Source organism: Oncorhynchus clarkii, chromosome 22, assembly GCF_045791955.1.
Source record: "Oncorhynchus clarkii lewisi isolate Uvic-CL-2024 chromosome 22, UVic_Ocla_1.0, whole genome shotgun sequence".
NCBI classification, from domain to species: Eukaryota; Metazoa; Chordata; class Actinopteri; order Salmoniformes; family Salmonidae; genus Oncorhynchus; species Oncorhynchus clarkii.
Genome location: NC_092168.1, coordinates 11,703,339 through 11,726,980, shown reverse-complemented (window position 1 = coordinate 11,726,980; position 23,642 = coordinate 11,703,339). Strand labels below are relative to the sequence as shown.

Genomic DNA, 23,642 nt, shown 5'->3' with positions numbered 1-23,642 from the left:
AGCAGTGACTCCGACTAGAGCCTGCAGTCAGAGGGACATGACTTATCCTCTTATCAGCCGTAAGAGGCCTGGATCTCTCTCTCCAGTGCTTTACTATAGCCCCAGAACCAATCCCTAATCCCCATCCCTAATATATGGATGTTACAAACCCACATCTCTCCCGCTCATATGTCTGATTTTTTTCAAAGCATGATGGTTTATTTTATGTAAAATAATTAAAGGACACAGAGGGAATCTTATTTTTTCTTGTTGTATGCCAAAATGATTAAAAATAAATAAATAACTGTCCAATTACTATGTACATCATAACTACAACCCACAGTATACGTTTTTGATATTTCAATTATTGTGGGCCAGGGGAGTTCTGATTTGTTTCTGGGTATTTGGTTATCCGAGCCAAGCTATAATTGTAACCCTGCATAGTTTCCTCATAAAGTCAAGCATTCCTAAACATTGATTTGTAGGAACCTAAACTCAAATGTGGGCGGGTTGCCTGTTTTGCATGTTATTTTGTCATGAATACATGTCACATATCAGTTTGCACACAATATAAACAAATAAAAATATATCCATAAGTTAATAAAGCTGCATACAAACTTAGTCTCTTTGTTGCTTTATTGAGTAAGGCAGCTCCAAAATGCAGGTGTTTGAGCCTATCTCAGTGCTCTCTGTGGTGGTGGGGCAGCCAGTGGAAAAAACGGAGCAGAGGGGTTGGTAATGTTCTCTAAGTTGGGTGTGATTGGGTTATGTTCTTTAGTTCCACCGTGATTGGCTCAGTATTCTGTCACTCATGGGGACACCACTGTCGCACCCAAATCTAAGAGTAAAGCTCGAAAATTCAAGCCCCACGGGTTCTGCCATAGAGAGTTACATTAGAAGTGCCCATCCAAGAGGGCTCAAGGTCATTGGACACAGATACAATTACGTGAAATCACGTTATATCTACAGTAGCTTTGATTGGACTGATCATGTCAACCTCATACATTCAAAATCTTAGCTAGCAAGCTAGTAGTCATCATCATGGATCTAGTCGACAATCTACTGGCAAATTATTTTTGATCCTTGTCATATGAAGACAAATAATGAAGAAAAATTATAGATAAAACATATTAGTGCTCATCGGCCATTGGACATAAACATTACACAACAAGTTGGAAATCGCAAATTCAACAATGAGTGGTTTTGAAGGAATTAGTATAGTGGCTAACTGCAAGCATTGCAAAGCAATCACTGGCCTGCTATTCAGTGGAGTGGGTTTGTGGTTCCAAGTCTGGGATTAAGGGTCCATTTTCCAAATTTAAAAGGATAAACATTCAACATTGGCCATGCTGTCAATCCAGCATGATTTCTGCCGCGCTCAAAACAACTGTAAACTCAGAACTGTGAAATCTGACTTCAGTGAGTTCAAGAGAACTGGGAACTCTGGGAAAAAAATAGCCTTGCCTGGGAAAATGCATTTTCAATGGTCATCCAACTCGAAATTGCAAGTCGGGAACTCTGTCCTCTTTCTAGAGCTCTGACCCGAAGATCACTGACGTCATCATGATTCGACCTTGTTTTTTTTTAAAGCACCATAAATCCAGAGAACGCAAGACTTTGATGACAAAATTTGTTCATGAAGGTGAGTCCAAAGAATGTATTGTATGCTGCTGCATAAATTATATAATATGCCAGGGAGACATGTATACTGTAGCTAAGAAAGTAATACTAAGTGTATGTTGGCCATGTTCTGTTATAATCTCCACCCGGCACAGCCAGAAGAGGACTGGCCACCCCACATAGCCTGGTTCCTCTCTAGGTTTCTTCCTAGGTTTTGCCCTCTCTAGGGAGTTTTTCCTAGCCACCGGTGCGCGCTAAATAGCGAGTGACGTCACCGATTGAAACGCTAAATAGCGCGCACCGCTAACTAAGCTAGCCGTTTCACATCCGTTACACTCACCCCCCTTTTGACCTCCTCCTTTTTCCGCAGCAACCAGTGATCCGGGTCACGGCACCAATGTAACAGTATAACTTTAGACCGCCCCCTCGCCCATACCCGGGCGCGAACCAGGGACCCTCTGCACACATCAACAACAGTCACCCTCGAAGCATTTGAGCCCAATTCAGCCCAATTCAGGGCTCAAACCACCCAGTTTATAAAACCCGTTTTAGCATGGACATTGCCATTGAGTGCTTCCATTTTAAAGTATCCAACTGGGTGGGGATTCCTATGAGTTGGGAGCAATCAGCCAATGAAGAAGAAAATTGACTAATTTAAAATGGCTGCCCAAGTTGTCACAGACACTATAGAGTAACACACTAAGAGTCATAATACCCCAAGGAAACGGTTCCAATTGTATTTCCACCATTTATTTTTCCCATATGGGATTTTAGAAAAACATAAAATAAGGGCTGTATTTCTTGTAGGCTTACCCTGGCGTTACGTTTTAGTAACCGTGTAAATCTTTCCAGGACAAGGTGACTTTTATCAATATATTTGCCTGTATTTACCCCAAAAATGTAATATTAATTAGCTGCTAAAGTGGCTATCATAAAGAACTACAAATTCAATGATGATCTGGACGAGACTACGAATCTCTGGATTAACTATCTAATGTTAGCTAAATGTAGTAATGAATAAATAGGCTACATTTCTTTAAATGGGCAATTATGTTAACTGTCTTGTGCAAGTTTTACATTGACAAAATACCTGTTAGCAAAGGTATCAGCTAGAGATGACGTGCAGGAGCTAGCAGGGATTTTTAGTTTTGCATGATGTCTACTTTGATGCTAATTGGCACTTTCGAATCTGAGAGTAAATAGAGCTGAATATATTCTTAAGTCACCTTGTCCTAGAGAGATTTACGCAGTTATCAAAAGTAATGTCAGAGTAAACCTAATTGAAACACATCCCTTGGGGAAAATGAATGGTGGAAAACTTATTGGAACCATTTCCCTGTTTGACCGCTAGGTTTTATGGGTATTATGACACCTCCATTGAAAATCAGGGTTATTCCACCAAATAATGATTTCTCTTCCTACATTAAAACATTAGTATTGTGTTGTTTAAAAATGAATAGGAACTTATTTTCCTTGCATTATTCGAGGTGTGACAACACTGCATCTTTTTTGTTATTTTGACCAGTTGTCATTTTCTGCAAATAAATGCTCTAAATGACAATATTTTTATTTGGAATTTGGGAGAAAGTTTGTCAGTAGTTTATAGAATAAAACCAAAATGTTAATTTTACCCAAACAAATACCTATAAATAGTAAATCCAGAGAAACTGATACTTTTGCAGTGGTCTCTTCATGTTTTCCAGAGCTGTATATCTAGCTGATTATTATGAAGTAAAATGTTTGCTTTGTGTATCTCTTGTTGCGTCATTATTGTTGCCATTGTCCTGGCTGGAAGAAGGTTCATTGAATGGGCATATGCATCGTGGACAGTAGGGGGAGTGCAAGTGCTTCTCAAATGTAACATTTCATGACTTCTCCACACTCGTCCTCACAAGAACATATTCAAGAGAACGTCCTCGGAGAATGCATTTGAAGCACGGTAGTAAGCATATTGAGAAACACCCATGATTTTGGTTCGTGAGTGTGTGTGATATTGGTGTTGGATAAGTATTTTCGACATTATAAAGAAAACCTTTTAAAAACATTGCTATGTTGATCTGATCCTTGCTGTTGGAAAACTACATTAGTGTCTGACTTTCGGCTGTCACTGTTAGTGTTCAAATACTGGAGAGTTGAGACCAAATCACGGACGCTGGACAGAGTGGATTTCAGTTGTAACAAAAGACAGTTTTAATGAGTCAGAGATATCTTGTCCCGCAGTTTTACGTGCACGGACCTAGTTCACATAACTCGGCAAGGAGCCAGGTGAAAAAGAGAGCCTATACAACGGTTACATTCATTTTTATACATAGAATAAAGTAGGTGGAGTCTTGTCGTTTCGGTCTTCTTGACTGGTCGGAGGGTTGGAGGCGGGCCTTGCTCTAGCCAGAGCAGAAGCCCCATTGGTGCACAGCAGAGCCTTATCCTGAGCATCCGACCAATAGAGGGGGTCAGTCTTGTGGCTGGGTGTATGTGTTCTTACGACGGAATGTCTTTGTTTATATGAGCTATGTGTATGAATACTTATATAACAAATCCCTCTCTTCACGTCTATTAGACGTGAAAACTATAGCATAAAGGTGGCGGTTGCAATCGTGGGTATACATAAGGTGGTGCTCCTAACCTTGTCTGGTTTGCATGGTGGGTCTGTAGGTGTAGTGCTACGTTTGGGACGGGAGTGATTGGAGGGAGTGATATAAGAAAAGGAGTTAGGGACATGTGTAGGGGTTGGTGTACGTGATGTGGCAGGGTGAAATAGTTGTTCAATTAACCATGTGAAAGTCCTAGGGTTACTCCAAATATCAGTAGGAATATCACAAATAAGGGACCAGATATCCCCAGCCTCACCCAGAGAGGGAGAAATTTCCCTCTAACTGGGCGAGGTTCCCTTCTCAGGGGAGGCGGAGTTTGATGCCGCATCACCTGAGGAAGGAGTGTCTTCATTTGGAATCGAATTTAGGCCGCTCAAATCAGCTCTGACTTCAGTCAGTGTTCTAGAAGGAATTGGGGCTGGGGTGCAATGTGTAAGGCGGTGCCAAGGTGTGCCTGATTTACCTTTGACCTGGACTGAGTGTGAAGTAACCTCCTTCACTTCGTACGGTCCAGTCCACCTGGGTTCCAGCCACTTTCTCTTGTGGACTGTAACCCTCACCCCGTCACCAACCTTTACCTTCAGTAGTGGCGTGTCCCCCGGCAGCTCCCCCTCCTGGACCTTGTGAACCTGGGTAGAGAGTGCTGCAGAGAGAACCGTCAGTTTTTTCACATAATTAGACATTACAATTTGTTGTACATCAAGGGCGGGCATATGACCTCCCTCCCTTGGTGGACCATGCATGACTCTACCAGTCATTATCCCATGAGGCACATACTTTAGCTATCTTAGCTTTTGCTTTTGGTTTGACGTTCCACCAGATTTTGGGATTGGGGCCTGTACACAGATCCAAATCTGTGGGTTATGCCAAATCTTTCTTCCACCTGTCTCAGGTGTTTGTTAAATGTAAGTCATTTGTCAAATTTGATTTGTCTTGGGATGCCATACCTGGGTATTAGTTTGGTTTGTAGCCACTCAAAGACTGACCTAGCATCCTCCCCTTTTGTTAGTATTGCCTCTACCCATTTGGAGAACCTATCTACTATGACTAGGAGATAGAGTTTGCCTTTAGATAAATTTTCGGGGCCCATGTCGGTGTAGTCTATACTAATATCCTGAAAACATGCATTAGGTATTAAGTATGAGCCCATTGGTGTTCGATATGGTTTCTTTGGGTTGTGTCTGTCACAACCATTGCATTCGTCACAAAATAAATCATCGTCATAAAATAAGTCAGTCATATTTTTTATGTGAGGGTGCCACCAGATGTGCGAGGCCTTTTTGGAGGGTCTTTAGTTTGCCTTCGTGTGTGGGGCCATGTGTTTCTCATAAAAGTTCTGGGTCCATCAGTGTGGCCTGCTTCATGGGCATGGGCTGAGTCTGTATAGATATTCAGTCTTTCCTTTTCCTCTGATGAGGACCTGCGTCAATCCGATGATTTCAGCTAATTTGGCCGATGCTGGTTGAGGGATGATGGCTGATTGAAGGGTGACATCACGAGGTGAGCTGTTTTTTCAATAGCTTTTGCTACTGCAGCAACGTATCTGGAGCATGTTGACTGTCCTACCTCAATGTGGTCAAGTTTGAAGAGTAGTACATCAAGACCCTTCTCTCCCCCTATTGTTTCTGGAATAGGACGGATGAGGTGAATCCTTCCCTTTCAGAAACATCCAAATGGAACTTGTTCTTGTAGTCAGGTGCAGTCAGAGCTGCTGCCGCTGATAGATCTGTTTTTAGGAGTGCTATGGCTGTTGATGCTTCAGCCGTCCAGGCCAGGGGTGCATGGAGGTTCCTTGATCGTAGGATGACCGGTGCTGCCACCCCCTCTGGGCCACACCCAATGGTACAACACCTGATAGGTGGGGTCAGGTGCATCATGTCTTCGTCCCAGTCTGCAGTGTAGAGGCAGTCATCAGTTTCTGTTGCATTGAGTGTGCAATGGATCTCAGCTTGGGGAGTCTTATATGGGTGCAGAGTGTAGATTTGAGCTTTCAGTTGGTTGAACTTAAACTGGATGTGAGGGGTGGCAGGCCCTGTGGGTAGGCATTTTAGCCAGTACACTTCTTGGGCTTCAGACAGTGTGGTCATCGGCAGGAGTGGCATCCTCATCATTCTTACTGGGTGATCAGGTGTTGAAGTGGGAGGGTTGGTTGTAATCTTGCTGCTCCTGCTGCATGTGGCTAGATTCTGGGTGGTTGTATGCTGGCTGTTGCTGATGCATGGGTGTGGGTCCTGGTTGCTGATGTTGCAGAGGTGGGTTTCCCCCACTTCCTCTTGCTCTCCATTGCTGTTGCTGCGGGGAGAGTGGTTTCATGCAATCTCTGGCAAAATGACCGGGAATTCCGCAGTTAAAACACTGGTAGTTTCCCCCTCTGTGTTGTCCAGTGTAGGGACCCCGTCGAGCCCATACTGGGTGTTGTTGTTGCAGGATATACTGCTGTGGGGGAGGGTATTGGGGTGGTTGGGCCCCCCTAGTGGCCGTGAGTGAAGCTGCCTGCTGTTGGATCATCTGAGAGACAGTCTGGGCCACTATTTGGGAGATGTCTGTTTTGGTTCCCGGCTCCTTCGTTTCTTCCGCCACCATCTGTTTCTTAGGTTTTTCTCCTTGTTGTGCTTCCTTCAATTGGAGTTTCAGGAGTTGTACCTGGAGGGACTGCACCTGGCTCTCAGCACCCCCTCTTTCCTTGTTGTGCTGGGTCACATGGTGGTGCACATGCGTATTGAATTGGGTCAGAGGAAGTGCAATCAACCCTACCGTTCCTCTGAGTTTGGTTTTAACATCTCCAGGACACCCGTTGACCACCATTTCCTTCCACATGCTGAGTGTGGTATCAGTGTGATCGAATGGTTCTTCGTGGACCGATCTCCATGTGGTCTTAGCCCTGTCCAGGTATGCTGCAGGTTGCTCACCTGAGTTGATTGTAAAGGAGGATAAGGTGGCATGGTTTCTTTCTGTAGGGTATGCTCTCCGTAGAACTTCCCATAATCTGGTACGGAAGTGGTCTATGGGCAGTGTTGGGGCCCGCCATCCAAGGTCAGCTGCTGTCATGAGGGCCTCCATGGTTCCGTGGTCGGTGGCTCTTGCTAGAAGTGCTTTCATGTCTCCTAGGCAGAGTTGCAGGCCTGACGTAAGTGTCTGCAGTTGAAGTAGCCACGCTGAAGCTCCTCCATGTAGGCTAGGCATCTGTCCCATCAGTGTTGTTAAATCAGTCATTTTCCAGGGCTGGTACTCCACAGTGTGTGCATCACCTGGTGTCGGTCGCAGGGGGTACTGTCCTGCCATCTCCTGCTCTCGCTCTCTTCTATCAGCAATTCTGGAGGACCGACGGAGTGTTTCGGACCCCATTGATTCGGTAACTTTGGTTACTGTTCCTCTCATTATGCCTTCCACACGGTAGGCTCCCTCTCTGTTGTTATCTTGGTTAGCTATTAGCTCCCTGAGTTCCTTAGCTCGAGCTATTGATGATTTCAGCAGCTCCTGCATCTTAGTCACGTTTGGAGCTCCCATCGGAGCTGGGGTGAGCACCATGTCAATTTCTTCTTCGTTTTCGATATCCATGTTCTGATGACAGTCCTCCCTATCCGTCTGATAGAAGTGGTTTGAATCTAATCTTGTTTGTAGGTGTCCTCTGGTTTCAGAGGTGAGAGAGTTCACAGAGGAGCATTGCGGCCTCCGTTCCTGGGGGAGGTCTCCTGCTCCTGGAATCCCAGTTTCGAACTGTTCACATACCATATGGCCAGCCGTTATCCCCAGGGTAATTTCCCCTTTTAACTCCCCTTGGTCTATTCTCAGAACTGGAGCCTGTATTGTGGGAGGTGCCCTGGGCAGGAATGGGTTGTGTGACGGGCTCCGGTGATTTTGTCCCTTTGAGTATGGCGGGGGCTGAACTGCCTCCATTGTCAATTGTGGATATAGTGAGGGAGAAACGGCCACAGGGGGAGCCGTGGGCAAGTTCTCAGGCGGAGCTTTAACATCCCCCGACGCCAGAATAGCCACGCACATCATGTCTGGTGTGTTTTTTGGTAGTACCCTCCTACTCTCCTGTATGGCCCATGTACCTATCTTGAGCTCCCCCTCCGCTCTCTCTCTCTCTCTTGTACCTACTTTTTTGAACCTGTGTATCTTGTTTCTCTCCGCCTCACTCGCTTTTGCATGCTCTACTGCGTCCTCTAATTCTGTCTGCATATCTTGGAGTTTCCCCCCTGTAGGTGGTCCTCCGCTAAAATAACCTGCTTGTGTCCATCTTATCCGTAATCCTTTCCACACTTTCTCCACTTTCCCATACTGTTCTTTACCTCCCGCTCTATCAATCATACTCTGATCTAAATATTCATTGAATTTTAGTTTGGGCGTGGTAGCTGCAGACATTTTATCTAGTTCGTCTGATAATGTGTATAATGCGTTATTTAGGTATATTCAATCCTTACTATGTGGTGTTTATTTCTATCGTTGTATGCTTAGATGTACTGCTGTACTGGCAATGGCTTATCTCTTCTACCCCCACCCTCGCATACAAAGGGGGTTATCAGTATGTGACGCCCGCCACGTGTCTGTTTCTCCCGTATTTTATTTGAATTTGTTCAGCGATTCGTTTAGGTATTTTCTAAAAATGATTCGGCAATTTCCTTTTGGAACAATATATCAGTGAATATATGCGGTTCTATAACAATTTTCAGAGTAATTCTAGCTCTTTAGGAAATATAGATAGAATTTCTAGACAACTAAGAGTTGTTCAGTGAATTATTTAAATACTTTCTGTAAACAATTCGGTAAATTCCTTTATGAACTTATATCAGTAAATTCGAGCGATTCTATAGCAATTGTCAGAATAATTATATATCTTTAGGAAATATGGATAGAATAGAAAAACCCAAAAATCAGTGTGTAGCTTTTAGCGTCTGTCAAACGAAGTCTGTACTAAGCTCGGCGGCTTAGTTAAATACTTTCTAGAAACAATTCAGTAAGTTCCTTTATGAACTTATATCAGTAAATTCCAGCGATTCTATAGCAATTGTCATAATCATTTTAAACTTTAGGCAATATCAACAGGATTGAAAAAAACGAAAATCAGTATTCCAGCCCGGCTGCTGTCAATCAAAGTTGCACGGCCATTCGATACTAAGGTGGCTTTGTCTATCAGCACGTGTGCCTAATAGCCCAGTTACGTATCCCAACCTACTCCGCGACAAACGTTTCTTTCAATTTAATTTCCCCCATCTCCAAATCATGGAATGTCAACTCTGGTTCATATTATGTTTATTGTTTGATGTGCAATAGCCACCTCATTCCTGATCTCTGTCTTGTGGAACGCCAAACTTACATATCCTGTATCTACTCGACTACACCTCTTACAAAACCTATTAAATAATACACAGCTTTTTTAATAGGGCATTTTTCATGCAGATTCATTCAATCCAACCACACCTCCACAAGACCTATTCGATGTTATATGTATCAACAGGAGATTTTACTTGCAGATCCGGTTCATCTATAACCACACCTCCACAAGACCTTATTCGATAGTACAGAACGTATCAAAATAGGACATTTTTACTTGCAGATTCGGTTCATCTATCATTCAACTATAACCACACCTCCACAAGACCTTATTCGATAGTACAGAACGTATCAAAATAGGACATTTTTACGTGCAGATTCGGTTCATCTATAATTCATTCATTTGTATGAAATTCTCATTGAATTTCCAACATCCATAATTGTGTCCTTTACGTGTTAAAACACAGCCACAACCCAATACATATATAATTAGGACAGTTTTCTATGCAGATTTCAGAACAAATAGGGTCCCTGGAGGAATTTAACACATTGGTCAATCACAATTCACACATTCCTATTAAAATAACTGAGTATAGGCCCATTAATAAGAATATATATATATATATATATATATATATATATATTTTTTTTTTTTTTTTTTTACAAAACAAGATATCTTTAATCAATGTCTTAGGTTCTTATGTAAAAAATTTGGGCACCGATTCATACTCACGCCCAGTACTTTCTGATCAAAATTTGGTTTAGGCTATAATACAATATGCAGATTTCGATATAACGGGCTCTGCTCACCTTATATAGAGCGCTCCGATCAGATTTCCTGAGGCAAGATGAATGGCTGGGGAAGTCACTCTTCCGTCTGATTTTTTAGCCGTGATCAGTCTCGTCCTCTCACACTAACTTATAATAGATCGAATTCAAGAATAACCATTCTCTGCTACCAAGTTTTGTTAGTGTTCAAATACTGGAGAGTTGAGACCAAATCACGGACGCTGGACAGAGTGGATTTCAGTTGTAACAAAAGACAGTTTTAATGAGTCAGAGATATCTTGTCCCGCAGTTTTACGTGCACGGACCTAGTTCACATAACTCGGCAAGGAGCCAGGTGAAAAAGAGAGCCTATACAACGGTTACATTCATTTTTATACATAGAATAAAGTAGGTGGAGTCTTGTCGTTTCGGTCTTCTTGACTGGTCGGAGGGTTGGAGGCGGGCCTTGCTCTAGCCAGAGCAGAAGCCCCATTGGTGCACAGCAGAGCCTTATCCTGAGCATCCGACCAATAGAGGGGGTCAGTCTTGTGGCTGGGTGTATGTGTTCTTACGACGGAATGTCTTTGTTTATATGAGCTATGTGTATGAATACTTATATAACATCACCGATGCACGTCCCCCGACTTCACTCTTCGACTTTCGTTTAAAGTCAGTCGCTTTCTCCTTACCCATTAAGCACGCCCGATATCTTGACATTGCATTAGTCAAGCCACTTAGTCTTCCAATTGCAAATGATATGTTTCTCCAAAGTGACTAACAATAACCTAGCCAATTAACAATAATTGGTGGACTTTTCCATACTGCAATGCAAGGAAGAATTAAACAGCATTTTTAGTTAGTCAAGCCTGATCTACCTCACCTTTTGACATTTGTGAGCCAATGTAAAAGAGGTCAATATGTCCAAGTTTACACTGTCCATAGTTCATTGTCACATTTAATCTCTGTAAAAAAAAAAAAACATATTTATTGTGTTCTCTTTAAGGTCTAAGGACAAGTGGTAAGCACTTGCAATTGATTGATCTGTGATCAATTTAGCTTTGAGACGGTTAGCTAGCAACAGTGTGCAGGCTCAGATGTTGTAATACTCCCTCCACAGAAGTTAAGGGGGGGGGGGGGAGAGGCAGACATGCAGTTAAAAGCATTAGCTACATTAACAGCACCACAGCTGTACCTAAAATGTTTCAGCTTGTGTTTACATTGCCTCTGTGTGTGTTTGGAGGAAGATGTCAAGTCAGGCTGAGGTGCTGATGGAGAAAGTGGGGAATGCTGGGGTAATCACCTTGAATCGATCCAAAGCCCTGAACTTGATCCGACTCTCTCACTATCTAGGCTACCTGTCACTAGGGCCATACTGCAAACAACAGCAGCCAACTGTAGGAGCAGTTAATTAAATGTGGCAACAGTTTGGCTAAACTGCTTACTGTTAAGGCCTCTATTCACAGTAGGAAATTGGGCAAGTTAAGGTTGCATTCAAAATCTTAAATGTTGAAAAACTTGTTTTAATGGCCGTGGAACGTGCAAATACTTGTTTAAACACAAATATATTTTGCAATATGCAACAACTATTCTATAGCTTGAATGCAATGAGTTACATTGGCATTCCAATGGGCAAATGTAGTAGCTTGTCGTGTATCATGGGTAAACCTAAGATGGCAGTCAGCATTGACGTACACTGATCCACATAATGTACTAAACTGTTTTGAATCTATTACATGTTTCATCGTAGAAATGGTAGACGCACAAGGAGACTGATATTGTGATTATCAAAGGAGTCGGTGGGAAAGCCTTCTGTGCTGGTGGAGACATCAGAGGTAAACAACAGACTGTTGAGATCCACAAACACACACACAGGATCTTGATTTGTACTGAATGTGGTCATCTACATTTTCAAACGGGCGTCTTATCATCTCTGTGCTTTACTGAGCGCATTTTGTGATGTCATTTCCTCCTAGCTGTGACTGAAGCGGGGAAGGTAGGAGATCCCCTTGGTAAGGACTTCTTCCGTGAAGAATATATCCTGAACAATACTATTGGTACGTGTCCCAATCACGCATCTTCCATGATTATGTAAGAGAGGGGAGAGTTTTACAACAAACAGTATGCCTGTGTATTACATAATGTTTAGTTTTCATTATGAACCTACAAGGACAGACCGTACTGTACATCCATTTTCTCTGATGAGACCAGTTATTTTTTTTGTATCTTAGGAGCACCTGTTTCCCTCCTTTGGCTATCAGTGACTTTTTCTACAACACTTGCTTTGACTTATATTTTATTTTATATTTTAAGGAACATATCAGAAACCACATGTGGCTCTTATTGGTGGGATAACAATGGGAGGGGTGAGGATAAAAATATATTATTTTGCCCAGACCTCCGAGCATACAGATAGATGACATTGCAAGTTATTTCTGCGGTGTATGTTTTGACCACCAGATGGCGACATGAGCGGGCATGATTAGCATGATTTCCTTGGAGCAGAGATGGAGTGTGGTCCTGGCTGTCACTGTAGCTTGTCTCAGTAATCTCCCTTGAAAAGGTTAGATGAAAATAAAAACAGGTAGGCTTCTAAACACAAACATGGTTTGCCAAAACCCAACAAGATGGCAGATAAGTAGCCAGTAGCGGTGCATGGGAAAAAAATCACTGGGGAAGCCCCCCCCCCCCCCCCACACACACACACACACACACCAAAAAAGCCATATTTAACTCTGTGTTGTGATAACTGCATTGTTTGCTCTTTAACCTATTAGATCATATTCCTTGCAACTGTGATATATAGGCATAAAGGCTGAGACAATAACTAGAATACATTCAACCACGCCTTTATTTGACATGACCTACAGCATGGTCAAGCAAGTTAATGTTTCCGCCATTTTCGGACCACTAAACTACTATTGATTTAGAATCACCCTACACCAATGCCATCCTCTTCTCTTTCATGTTGACGAAACAATCACTCTATCATACAGTACATGCTTGTATTTTTTGTTGTCCTAGAATACCTGGCTAAAATGCTTGCTCGCTAGCCTAACTTCCATTCATGGGCAACATTATTTAGTTAACATTAGCCGTCTACATCTGGCTACATATTGATCTTCCATCCTCTCAGGCCAGGGGCACAACAATGTATAAATTAATGGTTAGATCAGAATCGCCATTATAATCATTGGCCAGTATGTACAATTAAGTAAAAGCTCTCCATCCATGGCTAATTTAGGAAGGGGCCAATTTTAGCTAGCTGGGTAACTATACACCAGAGGACAATGAGATGCAACAATTCAAGTTTTTCTGTCAATTATGTATGCTCTCTATGGGATTTGAAAGGAGTGATGTCAAATCCTTGTATACAAAATTAGCCAATCAGCATTGAGCTAAACTGAGCGAGCTCAACTGAGAATGGTCCTGGCGCACAAAAAAATAAAGTGTCAACGGAAGCTAGCTTGAATTGGCCCTTTTCCAGATGCTCGCTGGCTTCCCTTGCCTTCAATGCTATAGGTGGCCACAATGTCATACTCGTTTGGACCAGACAGCATCAGATAGATGGCCCACACATAGAGAGACAGGGGGGCTCTGTTTCTCCTGTGAGATACATTCAGCTTCTTGCGAATTGAAGAAAATGTATGAAACATAGAGAGACGAAAGATAAATCATTTTGTTTTTTAATTGGGATTTTTTGGGGGGAAACCCTCGGCCACTATGAATACACACCACTATAGGTAGCCAGTTGGGTCACAAACTAGAATGGGTATTTGAATATGTTGTCATTTTGTGAATATCATGTCCTTTTTTTGTGTGCAGAAATACTACATTTGGAATGTTTAGCCTTTGAGTCATCACCAGTGACCCAATTTCAGGTTCTTTGAAATGACTAATGTTCCAAAAACAAGGACTGACTTTGCCTTTGGTGGAAAACTTTTGTACTATACGTGCATTAGACTACCGTCCACAGCAGTATGAAAATGCTTTCATTTGCAAAGTTATGGGTCTGATATGGAGGAAATACTGATGGACATTTGATTTATTGCCCCTCATTCACTCTCAAGGAAGTACTTGTGTATTTCATTACCTTCAAACAGAATTTACTCTGAAGGTTTTGATCATAGTTAAACTGTACACACCTCATTTACACAAAGGCTTCTCTGTCTAGAGTATAATTAATGTGCCCCTATGAGTTCACACACTGTTCAAGTCCTTTGATGACACCCTTTTTTATAGCTGACAATAAAATGTGTCAGTTCGCTCTATAATTTACAGACCTTGCTGCAGGTGGCAGCCATGTGCTTAACATCCTGTAGTCCCTTTTTATTGTGAATTGATACCAAGGTGGGCTCTCATTGGTCGCAATGAGAAGTGACATAGACCAGAGCATGTTGCTGCCACTGTTTTTTCCCATCCTCCTGTCAGACTTGCCCGGTATGTGAATTGATACCTTGTTGTCCTGCAGATGGTTAGAAGCGGAGAGGCACTAGCTACAGTTACTCAGACAGTAGACATAGAGCTGCTGCCGAAGACAGTCAATACAACCATGAAGAGCGCACCATCATGCATTGTGATAAGAATGTGTGGAAGTGGTATGTCTGACAGAGTAGAAGCCAAGCCATGATTTAATATGAGTAGCCTAGATTGTTTTGGAATAAAGGGTTAAAGAAAATCTCACTTATACGTACACATTTTGATCCACTCAGAACCTTGTGCAGTCATTCCATGTTAGCGATGTATTATTTTGCCCAGCCCATAATGAGAAGTAATATGTGGCATGTGTATGCTGGATGAGACACTGTGGCAATAGTTTCACCCAGCTGTCAGACTGTCAGCTGTGTGTCCCCTCCCTTCCTCTTCCGGGTGCCCACCAAGGTCACTGAGCACAGACGAGCTGCATGTGTTTCCATCAGGTTCAATGTGTTTTTGTCGGTTTCCCCCTGGCAGGGTGGAGTCACGGAGAGGTGTGAGTCATTTAGATCGAGTTCACACACGGCACACAAAGATATGGCATATGAAAGGGTTTGACTCAGGCAGGCTACATTCAGACACATCTTCTTGTATGGGGTGGCAGGTAGCCTAGTGGTTAGAGCGTTGGGCCAGTAACCGAAAGGTTGCTAGACCAAATCCCAGAGCTGACAAGGTAAAAATCTGTTGTTCTGCCCCTGAACAAGGCAGTTCAGGGGCACTGTTCCTAGGCCGTCATTGTAAATAAGAATTTGTTCTTTACTGACTTGCCTAGTTAAATAAAATAAAAATAGGGTCACGGAGAGCTGTTCTGGATGACTGTGTGGTAATTCTCTCGGTAGCTGATGTGAGCAAGGCCTTTAAACAGGTCACAAAGCCGAAGCGCCAGATAGATTACCAGGACGTGCACTCAAAGCATGCACGGACCAACTGACAAGTGTCTTCACTGACATTTTCAACCTCTCCATGACCGAGTCTGTAATACCTACGTGTTTCAAGCAGACCACCATAGTCCCTGTGCCCAAGGAAGCGAAGGTAACCTGCGTGGCACTCATGTCGGTAGCCATGAAGTGCTTTGAAAGGCTGGTCATGGCTCACATCAACAGCATCCTCCCAGGAAACCCTAGACCCACTCCAATTCGCATACTGCCCCAACAGATCCACAGATGATGCAATCTCAATCGCACTCCACACTGCCCTTTCCCACCTGGACAAAAGGAACACCTATGTGAGAATACTGTGTGGGAAGGGTAGGCAACAACACATCTGCCACGCTGATTCTCAAGACTAGGGCCACTCGGGGGTGTGTACTTAGTCCCCTCCTGTACACTCTGTTCACCTACGACTGTGTGGCCAAACACGACGCCAAAACCATCATTAAGTTTGCTGATGACACAACAGTGGTAGGCCTGATCACAGACAACGATAAGACAGCCTATAGGGAGGAGGTCAGAGAACTGGCAGTGTGGTGCCAAGACAACAACCTCTCCCTCAATGTGAGCAAGACAAAGGAGCTGATTGTGGACTACAGGAAAAGGCGGGCCGAACAGGCCCTCATTAACATCGACTGGGCTGTAGTGGAGCGAGCTGAGAGTTTCAAGTTCCTTGGTGTCCACATCACCAACGAACTATCATGGTCCAAACACACCAAGTCATGAAGAGGGCACGACAAAACCTTTTCCCCCTCAGGAGACTGAAAAGATTTGGCATAGATCCCCAGATCCTCAAAAGGTTTTACAGCTGCACCATCAAGAGAATCACCGCCTGCTATGGCAGCTGCCCGAGATCTGACCGTAAGGCGCTACAGGCGTGCTGCCCAGTACATCACTGGGGCCAAGCTTCCTGCCATCCAGGACCTATATAATAGGCCGTGTCAGAGGAAAGCCCATAAAATTGTCAGACTCCAGTCACCCAAGTCATAGACTGTTTTCTCTGCTACAGCACGGCAAGCGGTACCGGAGTGCCAAGTCTAGGACCAAAAGCCTCCTTAACAGCTTCTACCACACGCCATAAGACTGCTGAACAATTAATCAAATGGCCACCGGACTATTTACATTGACAACCCCCCTCCATTTGCTTTGTACTCTGCTGCTACTCGCTGTGTATTATCTATGCATAGTCACGTCACCCCTACCTACAGGTGCAAATGACCTCAACTAACCTGTACCCCCGCACACTGACTCGGTACTGGTACCCCCTGTATATAGCCTCGTTATTGTTACGTATTGTGTTACTTTTTACATTTTTATTTATTTTTTACTTTAGTTTATTTGGTAAATATTTGATTAACTCTTCTTGAACTGCTCTGTTGGTTAAGGGCTTGAAAGTAAGCATTTCACACTATGGTCTACACCATAGTGTAACAAATAAAGTTGGATTTGACTTACCTTACTTAATTACTCACCAGTAAGGGGCAATATAGCCTACTACCTGGGGGCCTCCTGAGAATCTCAGGAGTCCTCTAAAAAGGACGTTTTACACCAAACATCTTTATCACTATTGTTTATACATTTGGGCTTCAAGTTGGTTCTCTTCATATTTCCATGGGGGGAAAGTGTGGATGTCTTAGCGATAGACAATTGGGAAAAATCATAAATTCAGTGGTTGGATGGTGAAAGCAAGTGTTATGGAAGTATTTTACCCCTGTCCAATCAGAACTATCTCCCCTGAGTGAGGGCTTGATTTATTGGCCTGTCTGTTTTTTTATGGTGTGCCCACATCCCGGTCTAACACTGAAAACAATGACGAGCCTACCTGTTGGCCTGATCAAACACGACAGAGCCACTGGGCTATATTGACACAATTTCTAAACGTGTTATTTCAATCACCCTGCCACATTTTTCAGATGTAAGTTGTATATATTTTTTAACTCTTATGTACTTAACTCTAAACTGATAACTTGTAATGCCCCCTATCTTACATCAGATGATAGGCTCACCATTTAGTAATTTTAACTACCATTTAATCCAATTGCAAGAAATGCAAGATTCACATTTCAATTTTTTTTTTTTTTTTTTTTTGTCCTGGTTAGAAAGAATAGTAGATGGTAAATATCCTTTTCTATACAGTATTTGACAAGAAGGCATATTAGTCCAAGTCACCGAATGGCACTGATCCAGACCCAAATTCAGTTACTGCTCTGTTCAATCGTTGGGCATCTTTTGAGTTCAATATCATTACATTAGACTTTCATTAGACAGTCATGTATGCATTAGTGAATCAATCATACAATCAATTTGACTTCGGTAAAAACTATCTAACTGCATAACATAAGGGCAGTCTGTCACACCCTGATCTGTTTCACCTGTCCTTGTGATTGTCTCCACCCCCCTCTAGGTGTCGCCCATCTTCCCCATTATCCCCTGTGTATTTATACCTGTGTTCACTGTTTGTCCGTTGCCAGTTCGTCTTGTTTGTCAAGTCAACCAGCGTTTTTGTTATCAGCTCCTGCTATTCCCAGTCTCTTTTTTTTCTTGCCCTCCTGGTTTTGACCCTTGCCTAACTTTGCCCCACCTCTGGATTGTTGACCTCTGCCTACCCTGACCCTGAGCCTGCCTGTCGTCCGGTACTGTTGCCCCACCTCAGGTTTACTGACCCCTGCCTGCCTTGACCTGTCTATCGCCTGCCCCTGTTGGAATATTAAACCATTGTCAATTCGACGTGTCTGTATCTGGGTCTTACCTTGATTCCTGATAGTACGAACTGGCCATGACTGACCCAGCAGATCCGGTGCCAGCTCAGTGTGCCCTCGTCTTCGAGCTTCAGCCATCCCTTCGGATCATGCCAAGATAGCCTACCTCATCACGCTGATGTCCGGGAGGGCTTTCACCTGGGCTGCTGCAGTGTGGGAACAACAGCCAGTCTGGAGTGGTTCGTGGGAGAAGTGAGAGAGGTTTTTGATGCCCCATTCTCCGGGCGAGAGGACTCCCGCGGTGTAGCTGATTATGCTGTGGATTTCCATACTTTGGCAGCAGAGAGAGTGCTTGGAATCAAGTGGCGCTGTCCCATATATTCCTGCACGGCATCTCAGAGCGTGTCAAGGACAAGCTTGCAGCCCGGGGCGTTACCTACGGAGCTCAATTCCCTCATCGCTTGACCATCTGTATCAATGAGCGATTATGGGAACGACGAATGGAGAGGAAATTGAATTTCCAGGGATCCCACCTTGCCTCCAAGTCATCCCGGAAGCTCCCGATGGCCTCGTTGCCGAGAGAACCTGAAGCTTCCCGAACTGCCCCGAGGGCTGCTAAAGATGGCCGAGTCAACTCCTCTTCATAAGCCTATGCCACTAGGCAGAGCTGGGCTATCGCCAGCGGAACGGCAATACAGGATTGACATGAAGAGTTGTCTGTATTGCAGGACTCTTCGTCATTTCGTGTCCCCTTGTCCTTTAAAAAACCAGGCTCACCGGTAGGAGCGAGACCTATGGTGGGCTATGGAGAACGTTCCTGTTAGGAGCGTCATTGACCAGAGCGTCCGGTACTGTTGCCCCACCTCTGGTTTACTGACCCCTGCCTGCCTTGACCTGTCTCTTTCCTGCCCCTGTTGGAATATTAAACCATTGTCAATTCGACGAGACTGCATCTGGGTCTTACCTTGATTCCTGATAGTAGTCATTTATTTGAATGGTAAATCTCTTGATGATGGGTAAATCAAGATGTAGCCTAGGCCTATTCACAATATACTGGTCAATGCATATTCAATAGGAGTGTATAGATGCATTGCGTTATTGAGCTTGTTTTGGTTGATTTCATGGGGCTACAGATGACAAACAATCAGTTTCCCTTCCATTTGGGACTCATCAAACTTTACCTACAAAGCTGGAAGCTACCAGTATCATTTTGCATTGTAAAGTGTTCTTGCCTGTATGGACATTGTTCTGTGAACAGTAAATAACAGTTTCAACATTTCTACATGCCATGTCACATTATTCAAGTGTGTTAACTTCTGGGAGGCATGAGTAGGGAGCTAACATGATACAGCCCAGACTCCCGGTGCAGGATAAGTGCATGCAGGCATGGTGCGCTCGCGCTGTAAGGGGACATCGGCTGCACTGATTAACAGACTTTCCAGCCTCCCGGGCAGGGCTAGCTGTGCCACCAGAGATTCTGGGTTCGAGCCCAGGCTCTGTTGCAGCCGGCTGCGACTGGGAGGTCCATGGGGCAACGCACAATTGGCCCAGCGTCGTCAGGGAGGGTTTGGCCGGCGGGATATCCGTCTCATCGCGCACTAGCGCGGGCTGGGCACAGTGCACGCTGACCAGGTCGCCAGGTGTACGGCGTTTCCTTGGACACATTGGTGCGGCTGGCTTCCGGGTTGGATGTGCATTGTGTCAAGAAGCAGTGCGGCTAGGTTGGGTTGTGTTTCAGAGGATGCATGGCTCTTGACCTTGGCCTCTCCCGAGTCTGTACGGGAGTTGCAGCAATGAGACAAGACTGTAACTACTACCAATTGGGGAGAATATCTATATATTTTTTAAAGGCACATTCTAGTAACAACAATTCTAGTACCGAAACGTTTTTCATGTTTTAGTATAGGAAAAGTACAGAAGTTTCAGTATACCGTGCAACACTCGTAGCACAGTGACTTTTTCCACTGTGTCATATTGAAGCACACTAGCTAATGGAGAATTAGTATTTAGTATTTACAGCAAACAATAAAAAAAAATATATATATGCATGCCAGCAAAGCCAGAGCACTAAACAATACATTAATTGCACTATAACGGTGACAAACGGTACCGACAAACTGTTTGGGCCTACATAAAGCTGTCCCAACACAGCTACACCTGGCTATCAGCGGAGCCTTGTCTGGAAGCAAAATAGTTCATTCAACCTCATTTACTGCTTTAAAAAAAAACATGGCTGACTTGCTTAAAAACAAATGTGGTTTCGACTGACAAATGCCATAGCTTGTACATCTCAAAAGGGGACGATGAGCAGATAAGAGGCAATCCGTAATTTTGATTTAAGACATTAATGAGCGAGCTAGGACATAGCTATATTGACTATTTGTTCAACACTTTTGAAATGTACATCGACAGAATTCAGAACATTGGCCGTTCTTACAGTTTTCTCCTTGTAAACCCAAGTCAGAACCGTAGGATAAATAAAGGGGGTATATAAGAAGACAGTAAAAGCTCTTAAAATATTAAATGATGACATTTCTCTAAAACAGGTTATAGGCTACATGTGAACCACCAAGTCAGAACAGTAGGCAAAATTAAGAGGGGAAAAAGGACCAAATTATTAGGGTGAGGCACTTGGACTACTACACAACATACACGTAGTATGACTTTCTTAGCTACAATGTACATATTTCCCTGTCATCAAAGTCTGGCATTCTCTGGATTTATGGTGCATTTAAGACAACTGGGAACTCTGGAAAAAAACAAACAAGGTCCAAACATGATGATGTCAGTGATATTCAGGTCTGAGCTCTAAAAAGAGGCCCGAGATCCTGACTTATAATTCCGAGTTGGATGACTGTTCAAAAGTATTTTCCCAGTCGGAGCTCGTTTTTTCCTGAGTTCCCCGTTGTCTTGAACTCACTGAAGTCAGATTTCTCAGTTACGAGTTTCAAGTTATTTTCAATCCAGTCCTGCTGGATTGACAGAATGGCCAATGTTTAATGTTTGTCCTTTTAAGCTTGGAAAAGAGACCCTTAAACCCAGACTTGGGACCACACACCCACTCCACTGAATAGCAGGCTAGTGAATGCTTTGCAATGCTTGCAGTTAGCCACTGATTCCTTCCAAACCACTCATTATTGAATTTGCTATTTCCAACTTGTTGTGTAATGTTTGTCCAATGGCCGATGAGCACCGATACGTTTTATCTATAATTTCTCTTCATTATTTGTCTTCGTATGACAAGGATTTAAAAGGATTTGCCAGTAGATTGTCGACTTGATTCATGATGATGATTGCTAGCTAAGATTTTTTATGTATGAGGTTGACATGATCAGTACAATCAAAGCTACTGTAGATATAACGTGATTTGACATTTTTTTCTGTGGCCATTGACGTTTAGCCTTCTTGGTTGGGAACTTCTAATGTAACTCTATGGCAGCACCCAAGGGGCCTGAATTTTCTAGCTCTACCCTTAGATTGGGCAGTGACGTAGTGTCCCCATGAGTGACAGAACACTGAGCCAATCATGGCGGAACTAGAGAACATTACCAACCCCTACACTCCGTATTTTCCACTAGCTGCCCCACCACCACAGAAAGCAATAAACTAGGCTGAAACACCTGCATTTTGGAGCTGACTTACTCAAGAAACCAAAAAAGAGACCCAGTTTTTATGCATGGACTTGCCTGCAATGATCACCCTCAATTGCCAGTAATAGCCCCATTCCAACAACTGTTACTCAAATTATGTCTACATTGGCCATATGGCATTTCATAATCTAGCATTAAAGAGTCAGAGGATAGAGGAAGCTAAAAATGTAAACGAAATTGATCAGCAACTTGCGTGGTCTCCTGTTGATGATGATACACCAACGGTGTCCTAGGTTGATGCGCTACAGCATTTTACAGTTGATCTGAATTTATGCTTGATGTTAGATAGAAGAAGCATAGTATTTCTGGCCTTGAATGTTTTCAGTACATCTGAAAGGTTTTCAACAGTTCTCTGGACATTTGTTCATTTACATTTTAATTAGGATGTGTATGGGCTGCTGATGGCTGCCAGACATTGTAGTCTATCAAATTAGGCACCGTAGATGCCGTTCTTTCAAGACGACCAGACACTCTGGGACGGCTCGCATCTGGATGTTCAATTAATCCATTAGTGAGATCAAAAACTGTTCCCACTTCTGGGTCATGTACATTAGGGCACACAACGGAAATGGTTTTCCAACGGAAAATGAACGTTTCTTATTGAAAGTAGTCACTCCCTGTTCCATAATGAGGATTTCACCTGCACCCTTCCAGTGAGACCAAATAAAGTCCCATGCAAACAGCTGCTTCCTGAGCTAGTCCTTTATCAGGACCTTCCTATCAGCGTTAGCACAGTAGCATGTGTCATAGAAGGGCTTACATACTGTACAGTGCCTACAGAAAGTATTTACACCCCTGGACTTTTTCCACATTTTGTTGTGTTACAGCCTGAATTTATAGTAGATTAAATGTAGATTTTTTTTGTCACTGGCCTACACACAATACCCCATAATGTCAAAGTGGAATTATGTTTTTAGACATTTTTACAAATTAAAAATGAAAAGCTGAAATGTGTTGAGTCAATAAGTATTCAACCACTTTATATTGGCCTGCCTAAATATGTTCAGGAGTAACAATTTGATTAACAAGTTGCATGGACTCACCGTGTGTGCAATAATAGTGGTTAACATGATTTTTTTCAATGATTACCTCATCTCTGTACTCCACACATGCAATTATCTGTATGGCTCTCAGTCGAGCATTGAATTTCAAATACAGATTCGACCACATGCATCGCAAAGAAGGGCACCGATTGGTAGGTGGGTAAAAATGAAAAAAGTAGACATTAAATATCCCTTTGAGCATTGTAAAGTTAGGATGGTGTACACCCAGTCTCTACAAAGATACAGACTTCTTTCCTAACCCAGTTGCAGAAGAGGAAGGAAAGCACTCAGGGATTTCACCAAGAGGCCTATAGTCTTTAAAATAAATGTGCATAAATGTCTTAACATGGATGTCAACTATGGCAGCCCCCACTCCTCTTTGATTCAGAGGGGTTGGGTTAAATGCGGAAGCAACATTTCAGTTGAATGCCTTCAGTTGTACTAGGTATCCCCCTTTATTTATTTATTTATTTATATTTTTACTTTGTCATTATGAGGTATTGTGTGTAGATGGGTGAGAATTTTTGCTTTGTCATTTCAGAAAATGTCCATAATATATCTGCCGCTAATAGTGGAATAATATTGTTTCACAGTATTACTTACCCACCAGTGT

At 43.1% G+C, this 23,642-nt stretch overlaps 1 protein-coding gene across 1 annotated transcript in view; it reads left to right on the top strand.

The window, feature by feature from the left end:
• The first annotated feature begins 11,479 nt into the window (after positions 1 to 11,479).
• LOC139380061 (3-hydroxyisobutyryl-CoA hydrolase) overlaps positions 11,480 to 23,642 on the top strand; it is a 55,437-nt gene continuing 43,274 nt past the window's right edge. The window contains 4 exon segments of the mRNA XM_071122523.1: positions 11,480 to 11,527; positions 11,992 to 12,067; positions 12,209 to 12,289; positions 12,546 to 12,598. Coding sequence (XP_070978624.1) covers positions 11,480 to 11,527; positions 11,992 to 12,067; positions 12,209 to 12,289; positions 12,546 to 12,598 — 258 coding nt within the window.